The sequence below is a fragment of the Pseudopodoces humilis genome, chromosome 1 (assembly GCF_049639895.1).
Source record: "Pseudopodoces humilis isolate 2021_Gansu_Grassland_sample_001 chromosome 1, ASM4963989v1, whole genome shotgun sequence".
In the NCBI taxonomy this organism is placed as follows: domain Eukaryota; kingdom Metazoa; phylum Chordata; class Aves; order Passeriformes; family Paridae; genus Pseudopodoces; species Pseudopodoces humilis.
Genome location: NC_142200.1, coordinates 110,098,388 through 110,120,749, shown reverse-complemented (window position 1 = coordinate 110,120,749; position 22,362 = coordinate 110,098,388). Strand labels below are relative to the sequence as shown.

General features: G+C 37.3%; 1 protein-coding gene across 2 annotated transcripts in view; it reads left to right on the top strand.

Moving 5' to 3' along the window:
• The window catches only part of ANO10 (anoctamin 10), a 120,906-nt gene that overhangs the window by 74,525 nt on the left and 24,019 nt on the right, over positions 1–22,362 (top strand). For both annotated transcript variants that reach the window (XM_014248416.2, XM_088055467.1), the window contains exon 12: positions 5,323–5,439. In XM_014248416.2, the coding sequence (XP_014103891.1) occupies positions 5,323–5,439 (117 nt within the window). The remainder of the gene's footprint in view (positions 1–5,322; positions 5,440–22,362) is intronic.

The window sequence follows — 22,362 nt, the reverse complement described above, 5'->3', positions numbered from 1 at the left end:
GATTATTGTCATGTTGAGGCTTTGTATCTGTGCTCTGAGATAGCAGTGTGCAGGTTGACAGAAGTTTCACTCTGATCTAAAGAATGTGCTTTAGGATGCTCCTATTAGGAAACTGTCCCAGCTTGGTAAAAATACAGGCTTCTGAAGCATCTCTGGTGTATGTGCTTTGTAGTGTCTTAAAGAAGCACATGAGGTGTAAGTGCATGAACTTTTCACCTGTACTCCAGTTGAGAACTGAGACACATTTCACTGTGCTGGAGTGGCAAGAGGCATTGGATCTGAGGCAGGAAGGCTGCACTTTAGTCCTAGTGTTTCCCTGGAGTTTCAGCAGGGAGGAGGCTGAAATGAGGGGGAAATGGGCTATGCTGCTTTGGGAATAAATAAATAGGGTAGGTGGAGTTTTCAAATTATGGGAGGTGTTAGGATTGTGAGTGTGTGGATGTTTGTGGAAGAGAAGATTAACGGGAGAGGTGAAGAAGCCATGAAATAGACCCAACATGTAATAACTTTTTTTGTCATTTCCCCTTCCTCCCCCCTCCCCCAGGATTTTGGACATGTTTGTGGATAAAATGAAATTTTGAAAGAGAAATTCAATCATAATATATAGGATATGTGATTTTAAAAGCAGCATTTATCGGAATAGCAGAAGAAAGGCCCTTTTTAAAGTCCCTCAGCTGTGATAATTCTGTCCCATTAGCAAGACTCTCTATTGAAGGCAGTGCAGTGTACAGGAGGGAAGGAAGATTTGCTTTCTTCTTATGTATATTGCATAATTGTTTGCTCATAAAGTTGTTGATGTCTATTAAAGACCGTTTAATATAATTGAACTTTCTGAGCTTCATGAAAATTTTTCTTTGCCTGTATTTCTCCCTTGACTGAATTCTTTTTCACTTTCCTCCTGCCTTTTTTCCTCCTCTCAGAAAGATGCAAGACCCACAAAACTAAAAACTGTTGCCACTAAAAGACAGAATTTGGTTTGGTGGTTTTTATTTTATCCATTCTTAGGGTTTGAACTTAGCTTATTTTAGCATCAGAATTCTGTGATCTGGAGTCCTAGCAAGGAAGCTAAAGATCTCCCTGCCTTCTGCTCTGACAGCAACATGATTCTGCAGGGGTGCTTTCCTTTGGCAAAGGCCAGCCAAGGGCAGAGGTTCCAGGTGAGGTGCCATTCTCAAGTGTTGGCTTTTGTGAGGGTTCCTTACTTGTACAGAGTTACTAACCACAGACCACCTTGCTTCAGAGTATGGACTGGTTCTGGGCTGGACTAGGTCCAGATTTCTGATTTTAATTGAAAGTTTCTATAAATAGTAGATTATAAAGTAGGTTTTTGATGCAAAATTTTATTAATGTTTTCCCAAGCTGATATTTGGCATGCACTTTTATCAGCTAACCAGCAACACAGCTACTGCTTGTGTTCCTTTTTTTCTTCCTTCTTTTTTTTTCAGTTGAGTAGATTTCTGTCAGGAATTGCTGTGGCAAAACCACTATAGAAATCAAATTAGCTGTTCATAATTTCAGGAATTTAACCCTAATTTGCAATTTCTGTTTTAGAAGAGGCGAGGTTGGGGACCCACTGCTGCAAATCACAGCTGCTGCTTCTGCTCTTGTTGGTGGCTTTGCAGAACAGAATAGTTCTTCTGGCTTGCCAAGCCCCTGGCACAGGACCACAAGAGTTTGATGGCACTGCATTTATCAGGGGGAAGAAATTCAGTGCTGTTTGTGTGCTCACTTGTTACACTGTAAAGTAAGAGGGGACTTTGCTGTTGGCATTGGAGAGCTTACAGCCTGTGGGAACGTTACCCTGGGTTTTGCTCGCAGTGGAATAGTCCTCTTGTAATCATGAAGGGCATGTTCTTGGAAACAACACTGCTTTTTAATGCTTGCAGCTAGAAATAATGGTTGGATTTGTAACTTGATTTCAACCAAAGAAACAGCCCTCCCCCCAAAAAAAAACAACCAAGAAACCCCAAACCAGAAACCAGCTCTAAGGAGACATTTTTAATATCGAACAAATACATTTACACTAATGTAGCAAAATTAGATAAACTTTAGTGTTTTGTTTTTATAACATATTCATGCTAGTGTTAATGTAGTGAAAGCAAATATTGTCTTCTGATGATTTATACTATACTCCTAAGACATTTCTTTTTTGAAAGCAGATGTCTGCATTTTGTGGATCTGCCTTGCAGGAGTTATACTAAACAAGAGTAAGAAATCAGTATGGGAATGTGACTGATATAATGAACTTAACTACTCAACTCTGCTTTTTCCTTCAATTTCTCTTGAATAACTACTTACATTTCCTGTGCCAAGTTACAATTTTAAAATGAAATATAAACTGTTAATAAAACAGATCCATTTATTTTCAAGAGGTTTCATGGATCACATGACCCAGATTCATAATTTCTGCCTTGACAGTTCTATTAATACTGTACCAAATTTGCAAATAAGAACAGCTGGAAAAGTTATCCAAGGGAGGCTGTTTGTTTGCTGTCTTTTTTCAGGTTCATGGGAGTTATGAGGTGGGCTTGAACTCAATTTGCAGTCTGTTAAGCCCAATGTGTTTTCTGAATTCACAGGTCCTGCACACAAGGACATCCCCCACAGCCACGGCACTTAATGACTTAAAGCTTTGTTTTCATGGGAGAGAAAAGAACATTAAAAAGCCATTCAGAGGAGTAAACCAAAGGTCTACCTAACCCTGTAATTTTTTAATTTTTCTTTTTTTTTTTTTTTTTTTTAACAATGGCCCTTAGTGGATGCCTAGGAAAGACATGAAAGTGGGACAGGCAAAAGTAGTGATTTCCCACATCTGTACTCCAAGTTTTGATCCTCCTCTGGCTTGAAGACTGAGTCAGAGGTTCTGCCTTCATGTTTAAGACTGTATCCTTGTGTTTGTTGTCTGAGTTGTGATAGGATGAAAACTAATTTCTGACAAGTACTTAGTTAGTTTATGCTGCAATAAAACTTGTCACATAGTGAAGCAATTAAAACACATTGCCCTTCTAAATTTATTTGAAAAGATACAATGTTTTCTAGGATTAATTGCAGTGTTGTTGTTGGGTTTTGTTCCGGTTTCCTTAGATGTCTCTTCTGTTTCTTCCTCACCTGTATCAAAAATGGGAAAAACAATCAGTGTTCCTCGAAATTATTTGTTATATTTTCTTAAAAGCTGTTTGAAATTGTTTGAAGTCTCTGCAGTGTAAAGTTACTTGTGTGCCTTATGTTTTTAAAACTCCTCAAGAGGCAGTAGTTGAATGATTACAGTTGCAAACTTTGATTTTCACTCTTTAATATGATTTAAAAATACAATTCTTTTATTCTTTTTTTTTTGAGAAATGTGAGATGAACCCCAGTGCAAAGAACTTTAGGCATCTAGAAGTGACATTGTGTGATGCTGAGTCTCTTTGTAACTGTCCATTGTAATATCCTTCTCCAAATGCCTCAATTTTTGTTAATTTTCTTAAGCATAATATTGAGCCCAATTCTGTTATTTAGTTTTAAGTAATTCCCAATTTGATCTCTTTATTTTTACTTTTACATACCAACATTCTATCTGTGGATTAGTTACTCCCCTTCAACCTGTGATTACTTACAACTGTATTCTGCATAGGAGTATTGGTTTTATTGCTGCGTGTTTCTAGCATGAACAAACATTATTTGCTATCTTTTTTTTTTTTTTTTTTTTGGAAGAAAAGTTTCTTAGTAGCAGGCATTATTAACTAGGGGGGGAAAAGAAAATCTAAATAAGTGAGAGAATTTTGTACTGTTGACTTTCTTTTTAAATTACGTGGTATTAACCATTGCATTACACAGCAACCAATGCCAATTGGTTCATTAACTTTTTAGTCTTTGTGTTTTCATTGTATCAATTTTCAGCCTTACTTTCACCTCTTTAAAGAACGTATTATTCTTTGTAATGTTTGTTTCCTAGATCTACTATGTTTCTGCAATACATTTTAAGAAATATATTAACACATGGCTCTTTGTCATTGTTCTCTTGTTACTATAATCTGACTTTTTACTTTAACTCATATATAGTAGCTTGTTTAGAGTTTCACTGCAGCTCCTGTGAAGTCTGTACTGTTTTCATTAGCTTCTTGCTTGTGTAATACCAGAATCTGAGGGATTTGGGATCTGAGGGTCTGTTACATTCACGTATTCACATGCCCAAGTTCATCAAGAACCATACAGTTCAGCAAAATGGTATTTCAGAGAGGAACACTGCTCTGCTTCATTTTATATGAAAATATTGGGAATTTGGGAAGTAGCTTGGATGTGCTATCTAAATTTAAGCACCTCCAGGAGTATCATCATGGCAGTGTAAGCATGTGCTTGAAGTTAAACACATATATTTGAGTGTTGCCTTATTTTGGTCAGGGTTTTCTCAGCTAGTAGCAAGTTCCTGCTTACAAATGTGCAGCATACTGTCAGCTCAAGCCTTGATAGAAGAAGATTTATTATTTAGATTGCAGTTGACACATATGAAGAAACAAAACTACTGATTTGACAGTCTGGCATTTGTTTTTTGTGAGATAGTACATATTTAAGTGATATTTAAAGACTTCTCAGTGACTAGGTTCAACCAAACTCCATGACTATTTTCTCTTAAATAAGACTATAAAGTTTTGCAATAAATTATGACTAATTTGACATCTTATACGCGGAATGTTTCTCCATTTCCTGAAAAGCTTCTCTTCATGAGGGTGCCACTTCTTTAAGGATTCTATTTTACTTAGTTTTGTTCTCTTCTGATGGTCTCAGGAATGTTTTTGATTTTAGTAACTTCTCTAATGCAGAAATTCTGTGTTTGTTCATATCTTTTACAATAGCTTGTTTAATTTGTATTGTAACATACATATATGTGTATATTCACATATGTATGTTGTTATAATTTAATCTGATATGTATTTTTATATATACATATATTTGTAGACATGTAAAAAATTCACTCTGAAACTGTATTTACTGAGTGCAGTATATAATATATTCAATTCCTATTCACCAGTAGTATGTTTTAAAAGCTATTATTTTATCTGGCATCACAAATACAAAATTCAATTAGAATGTTATAGTATACAGTGACAATAGGATTACTGTGAAAATAAGGCAGACTATCTGTGTTTAGATTCAAATTATGAATGACTCCTAACAGAAAAAATATGGAGTAGCTGAGGCCTAATGTGGTTATAGTAAGCTGTGTTGTACGTATCACAAGAAATCATTGTTTAAACTTCTATTATTAAAATTTAGAAATATGCTGCTCTCTCCATGCTTCCAACTCTGTAAAACAAATTTTTCCTTTTCCCTTTTTTTTCACAGCACTTGCTACTAGCAATAAAGTTTATCATGGCTTTCGTAATTCCTGATAAACCAAGAGATATCCAGATGAAACTCGCCAAATTGGAATTTGAATCTTTAGAGGCTCTCAAACAACAGGTAAGAGCATTTCAGATGCAGCTTCATTTTCTCTTAATCTGTCATTGCTTAAGAAGTGGAGCACAGAGTTTTAACCTATTTATCTGTCCTTGCAACCCACCAATGTATGCAAATCCACACCAGGAAAATGATCTGCCCTTTTAGACAGCTTGAAATTCCTGGTGTGACTGGTTATGTAGCACCTTATAATGTCTGTTGTCCTTGTGTGTGCAAACATACTTTGTTTTTATATTGTCACTTTTAAAGGATATTGGGCTCAATAAAACCTCATTTCATCCCCTGGAAGTGTCTGTTGTTACACCACCAGAATTTCTTTCATTTCTGAAATACCATCACTAGTAAACAGTTAACTTGGCTCTAGTATTAATCAGAAATTGTAAACAGTCTGAACATGTTTGAAATAATCATGTTGAGAAGAATATACACGTGAGCAAATAGTAATGTTGCCTTATTTTCCTGTCCATACAGTATTCTCATTTTATTGTGTAAAAGGTATATTCTACAATATATTTAACAAGCATTCCAGTGCAATTTAGGAAAGTAAGGAACTAGATTGTTTTACTGAAAATTTCTGTTTTAACAAATGATTTTTTAGAGCCACTGGTGAAGATCACAAGAGGTAAGGAGTTGCATGGAATTAGTTTTGGTAGGATACAGAGATTCTACAGAGCTGGTTTTGCAGTGGTGGCATTCTTTAGGAGTTTCTGACTGTACAATGCTAGATGGGATTTCTAAGCTATCTTACATATCAGAAAGCAAACTGAGAATAAAAACTCCAGCATTGAGCCGCAGACACTGGTTTCCCTGTTCATTGTTATTTTAGATATTTTCACACTCCAGAGAGTGGTTTTACATGAATGTGTTCTTTGTGTGCTCAACATGCACGTGTGTAAACTCCTCTATCCTATTTATTATGTGTGTAAAATGGAAGGTTACTTTTGAAACTGTCTACTGCAGCTGCATGTGACAAAATGATCTCTTGATTCTGAAAAAACTGAGTCTGTAAACAATACACTGCCTTTTGTAGTTAAAATCCCACAGTTTTGTGTCATACTAGAACATTGATATTGAGGTCGGTGCTGTCTTTCTTAATCAGCCATAACAAACAAAATCCAAATTACAGTTGTATCTAATGCCTGATAGTTTGGTTTTGCTTTTCTCTAGTAGGTCAATGTGAAGTTACCAGGAGCTGGCCAGGGATCTCATGGGGTTTTTAGATAATATTAAAAGGAATAGGACTACATTTCTATTTCAGCTGTTCTTTCTCTGTTTTCATTTTGTAGACAGGCAAAACTAGGTCACCCACTGGAACGTTAAGGTCAAGTGAATATAGTCACCTTTAGTCACAATGTTCCAGTCTCTTTCAATATGAGTGTGCATGTCAGCAGTAGAGTCTTCATCTCCTATCCCAGCATCTGTGCATTCCTACAACCATATAGGCCTGATTCCCAGTTTTTCAGGGTTGCTTCATTAATTCAGTAGCAAAAAGTTAGTCTGAATTTCAGCAAAAACCAGAAGCCTGGCCTAGTTCTCACCTATACTTTCAGACTTCCTAAAGGATCTAGGAAGAGTATTGGCTGAGCTTCAAGTGTCTTGATAAGTAGTTTAAATACAAGTATATGCCATCACCTTTTTAGATTTCCTCTGATTGATACTGTGCTGTGTATGCCACAGACATGTAGATATTTGGGCTTTTTTCCTTGTTCTTTAGTGGGTTTTTTTGAGTGAAAAATATCTGCATTTAAAAGTAGTACTTTGGTGCTGCAAAAAGGTACCAAAACTTTTGTTTCAGAAGCACATTTTCTATTTCTTCCTCTTGTTACTGAGAGTCAGCATGGTAGTTTATGCTGTATACCTTACTTTCAAGCAAAAAATAAAAAAAAAAATTCCCCAAAACATGTATTTAAAACAACAGGCATAAACATCTGGGGTAGATATGTTGTGGGATCAAATGTTATGGAGAAACTGGTTTGTATACTTTGGTGCAAGTATGCAACATTGCTTTCATGATGCTATCCAGACAAGCATTCCTTTGTGTTTTACCATGTAATCTTCGAGAGTACTGCTGTCTTGGGATATAGCTGTTAGAAGGGTATTAGGAATGCTACACTTAAACCTCTGAGATGCCAAAACAGATTATTAGGCTTTGTAAACAGTGCGTGGAGAGAAGCTCTCCTAATACAGCTGCTTTGAACAATTGTATTGATTATGCTTGGCATCCTTAACTTTAGGCAGTGGGAGCACTTTTACATTTTCATTAATGCTAAGCTAATTGTTTTTTAACGTGGTGCAGTGGGACTGTAACTATTCTGTGTTCAAATCCATTTGAAGACTTGAGTGTCTATTTGAAAGGGATTTTAGGAAACAGAATGTCATACTGCTCTAACAGAGATGAATGATCATCATTAGAGCTTATTAAATAAAACTTCTATATGGTGAAAAAAACCATTAAAAAAAAAAAAGTAATTTTATATTGGAATGTTAGTCTTGTTTTGAAGTTCTCAAACTTCAGGGAAGATTTTTAGGAACTCCTGAAATGTTTCTTTGAAACATTCTTCTTTACATAGTTTGTGTTAAGACTGTGGAATGGGTTGAATAATGCAATTTATTTTTTAAAATATTTTGTTATGATACAGTCCTAGTATCATAACAGAGTTTGTTAATGTTACTCCAAGTATGTTAATCTTTCTGAATCCAGATTGGGGGATATGCTACAGCTGTAGATTTTGCTTCAAATTTCCCTGGTATCCTTCAATGTAAAGAATGATAGAGAAGGCTGGTTAGACTCTATTTTTGGGGGGAGCTGGCCCAGAAAATAAATTAATGTGAATTTTATCTTAGAGGAGTAAAGAGATTATGGATCAAAATTCTTGGAAGAGGAGCAGGGGCGACTCCTTTCACATTCCCTGAAGTGTTGTCAGGTTCTTTGTTGCCCAAAAGGAAGTCTGGATAATGGGCTACTGGAAATGGCTAGTGTCTCCTGCCAGAGTGATGGGCCCTTTTCTGGTGAGCATCAGAAAGGAAGGGAAGGAACCACTTGGTAAAGTGGAATGAGGTGCCTGAGACTCTCGTTGCATCTTTGCAGTACTCTGTTGTTGCATGTACTTGCTGCAAGTGCAGAAGCATGCCATGCCCTTTGGTCTAGTTCTTATTTTAGGGAAGACTAAGTATAGATGTGCCTGGAGGCAGCTTGGGAACAGTCAGTTAATTCTCCAGTGGTTCAGGAATTACCACTGCATACATTGTACATGGAAATAATGATATAAAACTTGTGTGTGAGGTCACTATCTAGCGTTTTTAGGGCAGTGACAGTAACAGCTTCTCTGATAAATACTTCAGCTTCTGGATAGATCAAAGCTTAATGAACAGACAAAAAGCCCTCATGGTTGGAGTTGGGTGAGCCATATATCCTTATAAAAGGATTTAAAAAAATGCAGAAACACAAGACAACCACAGGTAAATAGTTTTCATTGTATGGACTAGATTACAGTCATGTTTTCAGGTATTAGGAGATTTCCCCAGTATTACTTTCTTCCAGCTGAGGCAAACATCAAATAAATACCTTTTTGCTGCACTGAAACTAGACCCAGGCAAAAGACAGCCCAATTGGGAAAAAAGAATTATTCGTGCAATTATTTTTGGATCATGAAATACAGGTAGTAACAATGATGTATAACTAGTAGGTATTTTTCAAGGAAGGATAGACTGTTAAATGATGGGGAATTTCTTTTCACAAAGTGCAACTACTTACACAGCATCAATACAAGCTCTGAGAACACAAGCTCTTTGATACAGAAATGCTCATTTTTTGTGCTACTTTTGCATTAAAATGTCTGAATTATATAAATCAGGTAAAGATGTTTTTCCTTAGAGCCTCTCCTGCATCAATCTTTGAGCAAAGTAAGCATAGCCCTGATGGCAACAATAGAGAAACACATTTTCATGCAAGAATTGGCTTTTTCAGAGTAACTGTAGAGGAGAAAAACTATCCTTATGCTGGAGCAGAAATGCAGATATAGAGGATTTTTTGCTTTTTGCATCCCTTTCCAATTTCATCCCCATCCCTTACCTCCAAAGGGACCTAATCTATAAACATCCTATCATGCCTGTGCTCTTGCTTCCTTCCTTAGTGTTCTAGCCATCAGTGGGCAGTATCTTTAAACAGGAAAGCCTTTTCCTTCTGATATGTGAAGCCTTTCAGTGGTTCCTCTGAAGAAGTGTGTCCATCTGTTAGGTATCTGGTGTCCATCTGTAAATATTCCACCAGAAAGTGACTCCAGACACACAACAGGCTCGTGAGTAAAGGGTCCAGTCATCTTATTGACAGCTGTCACCTTCCTCAACTGGCAGTAATGAAAAGGGTCAGGCTTAGTGAAAACTAACAGCCATGAAAAAAAGCGTCCTTTATCATAACTCCCTGGTGTATTTCTGTTCAGAGAGTGATAAAGCAATGCAGTTAAGACCTTTTGCTCTTTCATACAGTATCTCCCTTGGCAGTTGTACCATTCATATGCCTTTGCTTAATGGCAGTGGTATAGTCTGGACATCCATAAACAATTGCTTCAGTTGCTTCAGAGTGATGTCCAGGTGTTTGTAAGTCAGCACTGTCCCTTCCTAATGATTTCCAGCAGAATCACAGGGGTTTTTTAAGCAACAGTAGTACAACAACAGTAGTTGTACATGTACAACAAATGTAGTAGTACGACAGCAGTAGAACAACATTCACTAGGATTTCTCCAGCAATGTCAACCGTTTCCTGAAAATGGGTCTTGTGTCTCAGTTCCCTCTCAAGGAAATGCTGGAAATTAGGAATGCTGTGACTGATCTCTGCATCATCATCACTGACCAGAGGCTTCTTTAAAACATCACTGTGTGTTAACAAGCTTCATTCTGAAAAGAGCAATGAGACAATGACAGAAAGAGACAGGTGTCTGTTCACCTAGGTGCAATCATAGGGAAAGTTTAAACCCTTCCTCCCTCCTTCTGCAGGTATTTTGGCATGTGAATGTTGCTGTGCTCTCAGTGAAAGCTTTCTGATTCAAGTAATTTCAGTGCCTTATCATTACAATTCACCACACTGCAGCAGCTTTAATAATGGCAAAGCTTTCTGGTTTCTGACTGCAATTGCTGAAGCTTGCCATTTCCCCTGGGAACGGTACTCACTAACACTAATCACATCCTTTCCAGAAGGGATACACTGTGCTGTCCTGTTAGAGTGTGTAGCCTCTCTGAGAACAGCTTTCTTCAGCTCAGATCAAAACAGAAGTATTGCTAACTTAAGGTCTTCTGTACTGTGTGACATTTGTGCATTCTCCTTGCACCTCTTCAAGCTGTTTTTGTTGCAGAGATTTTCTATGTACTAGCATATCATATGTCTCAAAATATGACTATGGATGTGATGAGCCAAGAGCTGCTTGACTTATCAGTGACCCTCAGAAATGACCCTTCTCTTTTTGTGGGGGAAGGAAGAGAACAGAATCTTTCTTTTTTAGCTGTCTGATATTGGAAGAGCATAAGTCATTAGTTCTTAACAACCTGTTTATTTATCATGCAAAATGGGAACTGAAGATGGTTTTTTGTGAATTGGAAGCAAACTCAGTGGATTTCTGCCTTATTTGATGCTATAATTACTAGAATTTATAGGGACCTGTAGTTTCAGGACTGCCCTCAAAACACCCCTGAAGCTTATTCCATGCTTGCTGGCAATGCTGAGTAAACACAAGGTTGCTGTCAGACAGGAGGAAGGGCAAGTAGCTGACATGAAGAGATTTCAATCAAGTAATCTAAGATTTGTAAAACAGCCTGTAAGAAAGGCTGATGAAACTTGAGCTCAAACATTGAATTTAGGTTAAAACAGAATGCAAGCAAATAAACCACTTGCTTCATGTTTTGACACCACCCTCCCCCCAAAAAATCCTTAAAAATAGCATGGTTTCTAAAGAAAATAAACCATTATTTTTAACAAAGTCTCATTTTTTTTTCTGAAGAAATATGTGGCTGCACTTTCCTTCATAGGTTCCACAGGTTTGTGTAATCAGATATAACTCACAGCTGATGATAAAATAGAACAAATGCTAATAATAAATGCAGTTGGTTGCTGTAGGTTTTTTTAAAAGGCCAAACTTGTTACTTCACAAATGCAGTTTTTATCCTGGTGAATAGGCAGAACACTTTCAGACATGTCAATTTAACATTTACATATGTTTGGTAGCAGCAGGTAAGATTCATTATATTTTCATAACAGTTTTTTTAAGCACAGAAAGACTTGCACCCAGTCATAGAACAGACTGTGCTCAAACATAGTTTTGACAGGGTATTTTAGACATGAATTCCTTTAATCCTGTAGATTGCTTGAGAGTATGTTAATGAAAATTTCTTTCAATAGAAAAGGGTTAGCAAAACAAAAATAAAATGTGGTTCTTTAAGAAAAGAAAAGTAAAATGAAGTTTGGGAAGGAGATTATTGTCATTTGCTACTTTTCAGCTGAAGGTGAGATGACAGCAAGTCTGTCTGGTTGGGAATAAGTTAAACATTTAACTATGTGGCCCTTGAGAACTAACAGTATAAATATAAACTTTTAAATAGGTATAATAAGATGGTAGATCATACTTTAGTGTGCTCTTAATGGGAACAGAAACAAATAATGTGCCAACTTTCTAGCAGGTGTAACTTACTTTTTCAACAACCCATTTGTTCTCTGTGGCTGTTGCTAGGGGTAAAATCGTGCATCGTGTTGTGTTTCCGTAACAGCTGAGTCTCTCTGGAAAGATAATTCATTTTACTTTTTTTCAAATCCTGACCTAGAGCCTGGTGGTGGAATGAACATCAGTCATTTCAGTACTCTCTTTTTGCCTGATGTCCCAGGTCACTGACAAGATGTGATCTTAACAAGAAAACCTGGAGTAAGGGGATAGGATAAAAACTAGGTTAAAATTGTTCCTACTGTAAGACTGCTGCAGCTATATGAGCCTTTCATAGTTTCAGAACCTAGAGGGGATCCCAATTATGTGTTTGAATGCAAGGCAAGAGGCTATTCCACTTCCCATACAAATGAGGGTAAAGTGCACAGCGAGATTTGATCTCAAGAGCTCTGGTAACAGCTTTTTACAGGAGATTCATGTGTCTGTAGTTAGAGACTTCTAAATGTGGTTGTAACTGTTATGGAGAAGGTGAGGGACTAGAGTGAGAAGTAAAAATTAAATCTCTTCTTATGTTAAAATTCTTTGAAAATAAATGAATCCCATGGGGTTACACTTTCCATGCTTTGATAATAGTATTATCTTTATAGAACTGAATAGAAATTGATGATAAAAAATGCAGTAGTTGCAAGCAGCTGTGGACTGCTACACACCTATTGCATTTTAAATATCCTTTTCCCTATGTCGCCTCAAAAAAAAATTCCAGTGAGAACAATGGACTTTAAGAGGAAATGCTAGTTTACTTGAAATAATTAAACTTGACTCTGGAAAGCTTTCTCTGTGAGCAGGAAAACAATAAGTAGGATACATCTCAACTTTTTGGAGATGATGATTTCAGATAAATTGTAGATGTTTAACTATTACTGATTATAGCACTACCACCCTTCCTCCCAAGAAGGTCTCTGTCATCCTGTCTAAAAGAGGAGCTATTTCTGAGATGTAACTGGAGACCAAAGAGTAGGAACCCACATAATTCCTGAAAAAGAGGAAAAAATTCAAAAGTGGTTCATGTCTGCATGGTGCTAGTGATAACACTTGTACCATGTCTTTGCACATGCTGCACAGCCTGATAATGGTGATTCCTACCCAGCCACTGGGCTTTTGTTCATTTTTGATTTTGAAAAAATCTCTGTGCCTCCTGGTACTGCCTTGAATACTTACACTTTCTGTGGTATGAGAAATAATACTCTGACCTACATCTGCCATTTCAGTAAAACTTGTGGCAAATAGTCAAGTTCTTGCCATATTGATTCATTTTTATTCCAAAATGAGATGTTAATTGCTTGTCTGGATAACATAAAAAGAAAAATAAGTAGTTAATGTGTGTACATTTTGTTTAAATTCAATAGTGTGTATTAATACTTAATTGTGTTACATATACACAACTGTCACACTTTTTTTTGTGTGTTAGAGTAGTCTTTGTGCAAATGTTCTTCACTTCCATCACAGAGAACTTCATAAAGGTAGTTTCATGGACTGCTGCTTCTGACACTTTCAAATACCTAATTCTTTACCTTCTCCCAGCATCTAAAGAGCTGGTGTAGTTGAAAATGTATTGAGAGGGTGATTTAAAAAAGGTAAAAAATTGCTACTTGTCTCCACTGTGCATTGTTTTCTCTATTTTTCCAATCTATGGTGTTGACCTGAACCTGCAAGTTAGAGGCATTATTTTAATGGGCAGGCCACAGGTTACTTTAAAATCACAGGTAGGTACAGGCAAATCAGGTATAAACAGTGTCACCAGTGTATATAAATACAGAACATTTTCACTTGATTCACAATAGACAGCAGAATCCCTTAGTACAGTCAAGGACTGTGCTGCAAAGTAAGAGAGGAGATGCTACTGACACTTTGATCTGTACCTTGCTGAATCCATCTTTCCTTACACTTTCTGCTACAGCTATGGCTTGAGCTTTAATCTCATCAGGGATCTCTTACTACAGAGACCCCTCCTCTTTGACTGTCACAGAGTGAACCCTGTCCTGCATGGCTTGGATTCCTGTCATACAAGCAGTGACAATTTGTGTAGTAGCTCTCCCAACTACTGCTCTGTACCAGTAATATCCACTAAGATATTGGGGTTTTTTTCCTACAAACCTGTCTTAAAGCATTACCTTTCCTCTCCCTCACCCTCTCATCTATTTGGAGTTCAGGATGGATGGAATGGTTTCTCTTCCTTCTCCAAAACTAGCAAAGACTGCATTGCATGAGGTTTCAGTCTTTGAATGCCTCTGTCTCTTGAGGTGTCTGTGTGTGGATACCTGCCTGGCAGGTAGTGCAAGTGATGGACTCGTAATCAAACTACCGTTCTCTAGGAGTCACTGAGTTCCCACGGGCTGGACAACATATGGCAACATTTGAATTTTGGCTTGGGGTTTTTCTGCCACTCATCATTTTCTAGAACAAATTACCAATTCATATTTCATTTATACTCTTGTAATTTATGCATATTATTTGGCAACTCGATTTTGTCTACTTGTCCTTTTTGCTGCTTCTCAAAATTTGTGATAATTCAAAAATTTGAATGTAGTCAAATTTGTGCTGAGGAAAACCTTCCAAGTGAACAGACGGATATGAAGCGGCTTGGTCCAACAAAGGTGGTTTTATTTGTTTTAACTCTCTTGTATTAGAATGTTTCTTCAAACTCTACATATGCTCATCCATATCAGCTAAAAAATGATTGTCTGATGTAGGTATCTCTGTTGTATCAGAATAGACACCACCCACTTGTTCATAGATAATTAGCAAGTATGTGTTCTGTGTCAGTACCTGTTTTCTAAGACTTGCTGTATCCATGATATAAGGAATTTTGCTATAATGTCATAGATAATTTTGCCCTTTGCCAGTATCCAGACTGACACATTCTTTAAGAGTTTGTGATTTCATAGAATTGTAGATTGGTGTAGTTTTAAAGGAACAGCTAGAAATCATCCAGCCCACATCCCCATGTTGAGCTAGTTGGTATAACTGAAGCTCCTTGTGGACTAGGAAAGGTCATATTTTTAAAATAAACACTTCCTGCAGAGTGACATTTTGTCAGAGAGGTTTTTGGAGTTTTCTCCTATTTGCTTTGGATGATTAAAATAAAATCCATCTTTTTTTTTTCTGGAACACTTTGAACTATATGAGAGATTTGTTTTGTGAAAATGTGCTATGCATGTATCAAAAAAAGTCCAACCTCTGTCACTAGTAGAAATTTAAGCACTCTAACTCCAAATTGAATATGTATATGTGGCAGGACAGCCCCAGCAAAATTTAGTGTATGTGTTTCACAGATATGGTGAGGAAACTAGTATTTTCATTAATGATTGTGCAACTGTGGTGGAGATACACTGTTCAGTGGTAGACACTGCTTGATTGAAATAAAACTGGTAAGTGATGAGGAACTGCAGAAAACTTGATCCCTTGACAAGGCGTGACAGGATGTCCAGTGTCTGAGGAAGATGCAGAGATTCTGTGCATGAAGGGGAAGGGAGATTGACAGTCCCTTTTTCTCCCTGTGCCAGCTCAGGCAACAAAACCAGGACCCTGTGTTAAGTCACTTCCCTAGAAGCAGGCATGAGGTATCAACCAGAAAGAAGTTCTAATTTGCTTTTTTCTTCATTTCCAGCTAGCAAGAGCTAGCTTCCTTGTGAGGAGACTGGTAGCACTTGTATTATCAAGGGAATCAGAAAGGAGCTCTGATGGCATACAAGAATCCAGGAGATGATGATAAGAAAGTCTGCAGAGATAAAGCTCAGATACTTTTTCCAACTAACGCACATTTAAGATGCGTGTGTAAGAAGTCTCTGTCTACCACAGGGACATTTATAAGCCTTTTGTTCCAGTATCATCAGTTCTTTTTAATACATGTACAAGTGGTTCTCATAAGTTAAGTGACAGTCTGAACCAGCAGTTTGTAACCTTTGCTGCCATAATACAGGGGAGGTTATTTAGGGACAATTTATTTAGCTTGTCAAGAAAAGGGTGAGAGATGTCGTTATGTAAGTTATGTAGGTATGTATTTTCTAGTGTGTGGAAGTGTAGTGGGAGACCTTCTTGATAAAAACATCATGTGGCCCAGTGTCTGAAATCAGACATTACATAAAGCAGGAGTGATTTTGTATCTGTGGAAATAGGTGAATGTTGGTCCAGACTAGAAAACAAGCGTGTGAGGGACAAAAAGAACTTTTATCAGATAGTGTGCAATCTCTACCAGCATCCACAAACAAATGTCTAGAAAAGAGCAGGGAAGTGTGGCAATTAGGTGGTGTGTTTCCTCCTAAAACTCACGATCTCCAGTCATTTCTAGATCTTCATTTCTCTAAGACAGATGCAGTATCTTAGTGGTTAGTAATCTTCAGTTATTCTCTCTTCCATGGTAGTGTTCTGCTCCCTTTTGAACCATTTTTGGCTTTAGAGTCCACAGTATCCTTTAGCAGAAGTGCCACAGCTCATAATTCTTGGTGCCAAGGATATAGGTTGATGGTTTGCAGATGTTTTATATGTTTTCATTTGGTTTGGTGGGAAAAAGTCTTTAGCTTTTATATATGAGATGAGGTATTTGGCTAAATTGTCATGGAGGTCCTTTTGGCTTCTGTAATACATGAATTTGAGTTTCTGTAACTTTTTTTTTATGGGCTTTGTGGAAAATATGATGGCCTGATATAGCTTGTTAATGACGCTTGCAAATTTGCTCTAAGACAATTAGTATAATCAAATCACATGCTTCAGGGCTTTAGCTGACTCCTTTTTTCCTCTGTTTGTGTATAGATGGTCAAATAATGTGCATTGGTGCAAACAGTCCTCTTTCTTGGAGGCCAGGTTAACATTTTGCTAACACAAGGAATGCCAGACCGATTAGCAAATTTGGGAAAATTCAAGTTGGCAAGATTCCTGTAGTTTCTTTTCTTCTACCCCATTACAGTACCTGAATTGATTTACCTAATCTGTTTCTTGCCACTATAGTGGGGATATTGGGTACTAAGGTTACTTTCCTCTTCTTTTTTCATGGAAAATTGGTTACTCTGATAAAACATGAAAAGTCTTGAACACTGCCAGTTTGGTAGTTGTTATTAGACAAGGTATCATGACTTGGTGGTGGTTGATCTCATGGCCTGTTGTGTTTTTTGAAATATGCTGGACAGTTACACTGCAATGTAATAGTGCCATGATATTGTTTATTTTCTTAAAATAGCTAATTTCTATCACTTTGGACTGGGACACTTAAAAAGTCCACTCTTTCAAACTTTGTTAACTTTATAGAAGAAGAAAATATTGCACTGATGAGGAATAGATACATGTTCATTAATATATTGGGTTATTTACATGTGTGACTCCTATATAAAGTTGTAGTGTGCATCTGAATTTTTTATTTAATTATAAATTAAACATTCTATTAGTAATTAGCTTTCTTATGAGAGGCAGTTATGTGCAGAAGGGTTTAGAATTTGTTTCATGCAAGGAGTACTTAAAAATGTGAAGAGTTTGTATCTTTCTGCTGTTTGGGATCTCCTGTAGTTCTAGGGGGACATTTTGCTTAGGGAGTTCTGGCCAGCACCTCCATAATGTGTAGCCAAATTCCAGCAGCCTTTGCTTTCTGCCTACTTGAGTTACATCTTTCCTTTGTAACTACTGATTTACTTTATTTATTTTCTTAAAGGCATCTTTATAATCACAATAAGCAGGTTTTGAAAAGTTCAGCTGACTATAGGCAACTGCTTTCCCTGGAGGATATGCATTTAAAAGTTACTGTCTTTCTGCTTAGGTATTGTGTGTGCATAATGTTTTCCAGCAAACATTAATCATACCGGGTAGCTTTGAGGGCAAAACTGTTGCGCTAAGATAAACATTTGAGAGTCTGCTTTAATGCCCAAAGCCTCTTAGCTTTTTTAGGTCAAATTATCTTGTATCCTCTGACTGTGTTTCTAAGCATGCTACTGCTAAATGCGACTTTTTAAACTCAGATTCCGTGTTCCATTTTTGTTGACAAGGTTAAAGAGAGGGTATCTCACAATGAAGGTCCCAACTTCAATGGCAAGAAAACCCGAGTGATTCTACTTCCTTAAAGCTGGCACTTAAGAAGAATGCTGGCTGTTTCATACTTAAAATAGCATCTCTGCTTTTTGTATTCTGCCAGTGTCATTTTAATACTGGTGCAAAATGAGGCTGTTAGGCTACAAAAATGTGCTAGGAGTTAAACTTTTTGTTGATCAAGAATATATGAGTTCATTATTTATGCCTAGAGTTTCTGAAAAGACTTAATTTTGCAAATAGTGTTTTTTCCAAGCTATAAATTATTATAAACAAACATGTAAAAAAAACCCCCAGCATTATGTATTGTGCAAATATCCTAGAAAAGGCAAATAGAGGTAATTTTCTTAATGTGCCTTGTTTTTTGCATTGATATCAGCAATGATCTCAGATATCAGCTGATAAGAACTGTTTTTTCACAGGATATGTTCAAAAGTTGTAGCTTTGTGAAATATTTGACAACTGCACAACAATTTTCTTTCCTTTCCTCCTCAGTGAATGCCCTTGGTTAATATTTGCCATCCACTCAGCTAGAGATTAAATTACTGGGGACGAAGAAGAAAAAGCACTTGTAAAAACAGAGGTTTCTCTTGCTGTGAAACCATGGCTGTAGTGTGTGCAAAATGTGATTTTTCTAAAGTTAGGTTTACTGGCAGGGGATATATGTGAAAATGTTCAAAAAGCAGAGACCTCATCTGTTCCTGCTGGTAGCTAGCATTATGCCATTAGTGTCTGTAATATGGGGAGTTTGGCGGGCAGGGGATGTGAGAGAGGATTGTTAGGAGTTTTTAAAATTTTTTGTCCTTGAAAGCCGGATAGTGAGAGAGTTAGAGAGGGAGAGCTGTCAGATAGTCAAATATCTGGAAGATGGTTTGGCTGTCACAGTATATGAAAGTTATGTAAGGTGTATAAGCATATTACGTAAGAGCTCCCCCATGCTCCAGGTCACTGGCTGCTCTTCCAAAACTCACTGCCACCCGCCTGAAACCAGCCTGGAAACACACGCAGCGCTCTTGGAAAATGGGTATCTCTGTTACTTCTGCAGCAGCGGCAGCCTGATTGCATGAGACACACATATTAAAATATTCATAGGTAATACAATAATTTGTAAGAGGTACAGAACTGACTGTCCATGAGAAATTAATTTTTTTTTTTTTTATCTGAGTATCTGTATAAAAGAGCAAATCACATGCAGTGACTTGTAATGTAGAGGAATATGTTTCAATACTATAAAATGGTGGGGAGTTTTTAGGCCCAGCAGGACAGGCCTGCTGTTTATATGCAGTCTGAATAAGCATTTCTTTGCATTTGGAAAACAGAACTGCAGCTCAGCAATTTATTTGCTAGTTATTTTGTTATTGCTAGTAAAATCTTCTACAGATTCAGCTTCAGTTCTCCTGCAAATAAAAGCATAGATATTTCTTGGAGGGGAATATCTGCTGAGGCTTCTTTAATCCGTCACAGTTTAAGATCAAGATCGAAAGGTGCTTGATGATGAACCTTTTCCACCCTCTGCAGCACGTTTTAATGGTAGGAGTAAGAACTCGATTCTTCATGCTTTGGTCAGATAGCTACAGCTCCTTCCTGACAGCGTGCCAGATTAAATTTATATTACAGGTTAAATGGTTGAAATCTGTAGTAACTGTAACAGATAACATACCAGTCCTCTAAGACATTCTCTTCTTAAGTTATTGGGAAATTGAATTAAGCTTTGCAAAGGAGTATTCTTTTTCATCCCTCAGTCTCTGAAAAACTAGCTCGGAGGTGGGAAAGGCAGCACAATGCCTTCATGCAGATGGCATAGAGTGTTTGCAAGGAGCTTCTTCTCATCCAGATACTGTGGAACACAGATCACATGTCCAGAGGCCAAATGCTGACAGAGTGCTATAATGGTCACTGTTCAAACAAAATGAGAGCAGTATTAGTTTCACTCTGTCCAGAAACAGTTTGCTTTGGTCGTGGGGTAGTCACCATGAAACTGCAGCCTCTGTACCTGACCAACATTGAACTAAACTGAGCACACTTTTTATTAGAGACTGCTAGAATGTGAGTCCAGCCTATAGCCCAGTTACCTCTTCTGCTTGATGGTGCTTCTCAGAACTGCAGTTGGGATCTGTGTTCATATCCAGCATTGCTGCATCTGATGTTGTTGTTACAGTGCCATTGATGCAATTCACTGCCAGAGTGAGGGGCAATTCGGCTGTGTCAGACCTTCCCCTCCAACCTCCTGCAGAAAGCTTTCTGCTATTTCAGTCTCTTGGCTGGTCCTACATTAATCTCAGCTTTCTGGGAACTCTACAAAAGACATTTGGCAGAAGTTACTGCAGCCTGTTTTCCTTCTTCAGTGCCATGAAACACATTTTGTCACCTCACAGTTGCTGGATCTCAATGTCTAGTTTGTGAACAAATGCTTTTTGCTTTGTTAGTGCAAACTGAGATTCATGTCTTTTACTTGAGGAAGATCTCTGTCCTTATTTCCCAAGTCTAGGAAGATTGCCCTATGAAGCCATCCTACAGTTCCTGTTCTGTTTAAGTAGAATATTTCACACAAACATCTTGTCCATGTGTAACTCACTAGTCACTGGGAGATGTCTCTGTAGGCAGTTTTTATGTAATACAATTATTTGCATGTGGAGGTATAATGTATATGCAGTATGTATAGCCTGTGTTCATCATGCTGCACTGTAATTTTTTGCCTCAGCATGAGTTTGTATCTTACTGGTTCCTTATCTGTAAAGAAATGGGGAGCTGGTTGTTTCTTCTCCAGTTGGGATTTCAGGACCAGCAGTCCACAACAATCTTAGGTGTCAAGTGTATCACCAGAAAGTCCATACAATATAACTTAAAGAACCAGTTAAGGTAAAATAGTGTTTCTTTCAGCATCAAATCTTTAGGTAAACAAGGGGCAAACAAGTTAGCTCATTACTCTTACAGTGAGTTACTTCTGTACGTCAATCTATGGCCAGATGGTTGCCCTTATCTGACAGTGTCCCTGAGTATGAAATAAATGTGGTTTACAGAATTGTTTGGTATAAAAATAGTACACCCCCCCGCCCCCTTCCTCTCTCAAATGTCTTCTCTCAAATTTTGTACCTGCTTTTTGTATTCTGTTTATTGTGTTTTGTTCTGAAAGGCTTTTTGTCTTTATTCATTTTGGTGTGTAGACTCTTCTAATCTTCCCAGTTTCGCATTTCTCTGTTTTACTTAATTTAATATTTCTTTTCTCCGTGGGAGAGATGTTGTTAGGTTGTCATGCAGTGAGTTTCCTGAACCTGATTTCATAACTGTACTCCCTGCCTCGTTGCAGTTCACCCTGGACACTAATCAGCTGTTAGGCATTTTAAAGTCCCTGTACAGTGAGTATTTTGTAAACATCATTTATCTGCCACTATGAGTGTTCATCAGCTCTACACAAAGTGACAATGGAATTAATCCAGGAAAAGAAACGAGCTGAAAAAAGTAATTTAAGTACCCATAGCAGCCTTGCTCTGCTAGGCAGTTTGTTTACATTGATTTTATAAGGACACAAACAAAGAACTATGGAAGAAAAGAATCTATTCTGAATTGTTCAGTTCACTCATCACAATATTCAGTATTTGAACAATATCTCCCAGCCTCTCAAACAGATTAAATTGCATTTAATTTACTCTCATTATGCACACATTTTTGTTACACACTCAAAATACTCAGTTCTTGAAGGCTTTCATTTCAGAGATAGCAGAATGTGATGGTTTCCAAAGAAAGCCTGGTGCAAAAAAACCTGAGCACTGAAACCTGAAAGTTGAGGAACATGGAGGAGTGACAGAAAAGGTAGTTGCGTATGGCACATTTAGAAGATCATGTTCCTTCATTTGCTTTTTAGCTTTGCATTGATACCAAAATCAAGCAATTTTGTTGTCTTCACAGTAGAAAAAATGAGCAATTCCTGCCTTCATGATCATGTTGAAATGTATGTTAACTGTGAGTTCTCTTATTCTATTTGAAGTACATTTTTATTTTCCTAATACACTAACTCCTGTCCACATATACACGTTTATACACCTACATGTGCCTCTGGGTCTGTACATAGCCATATACCCTTACAATTGTTTTTTGGTAATACTGAATCAACTTGTCCATGACAATTTTTAAATGTTGAATCATTCAGTGGCTACTTCATTTAAATTCTATTTACTATTTCAGGGGTTTTTAAAGGTTTGGGGTTTTTTTCCCC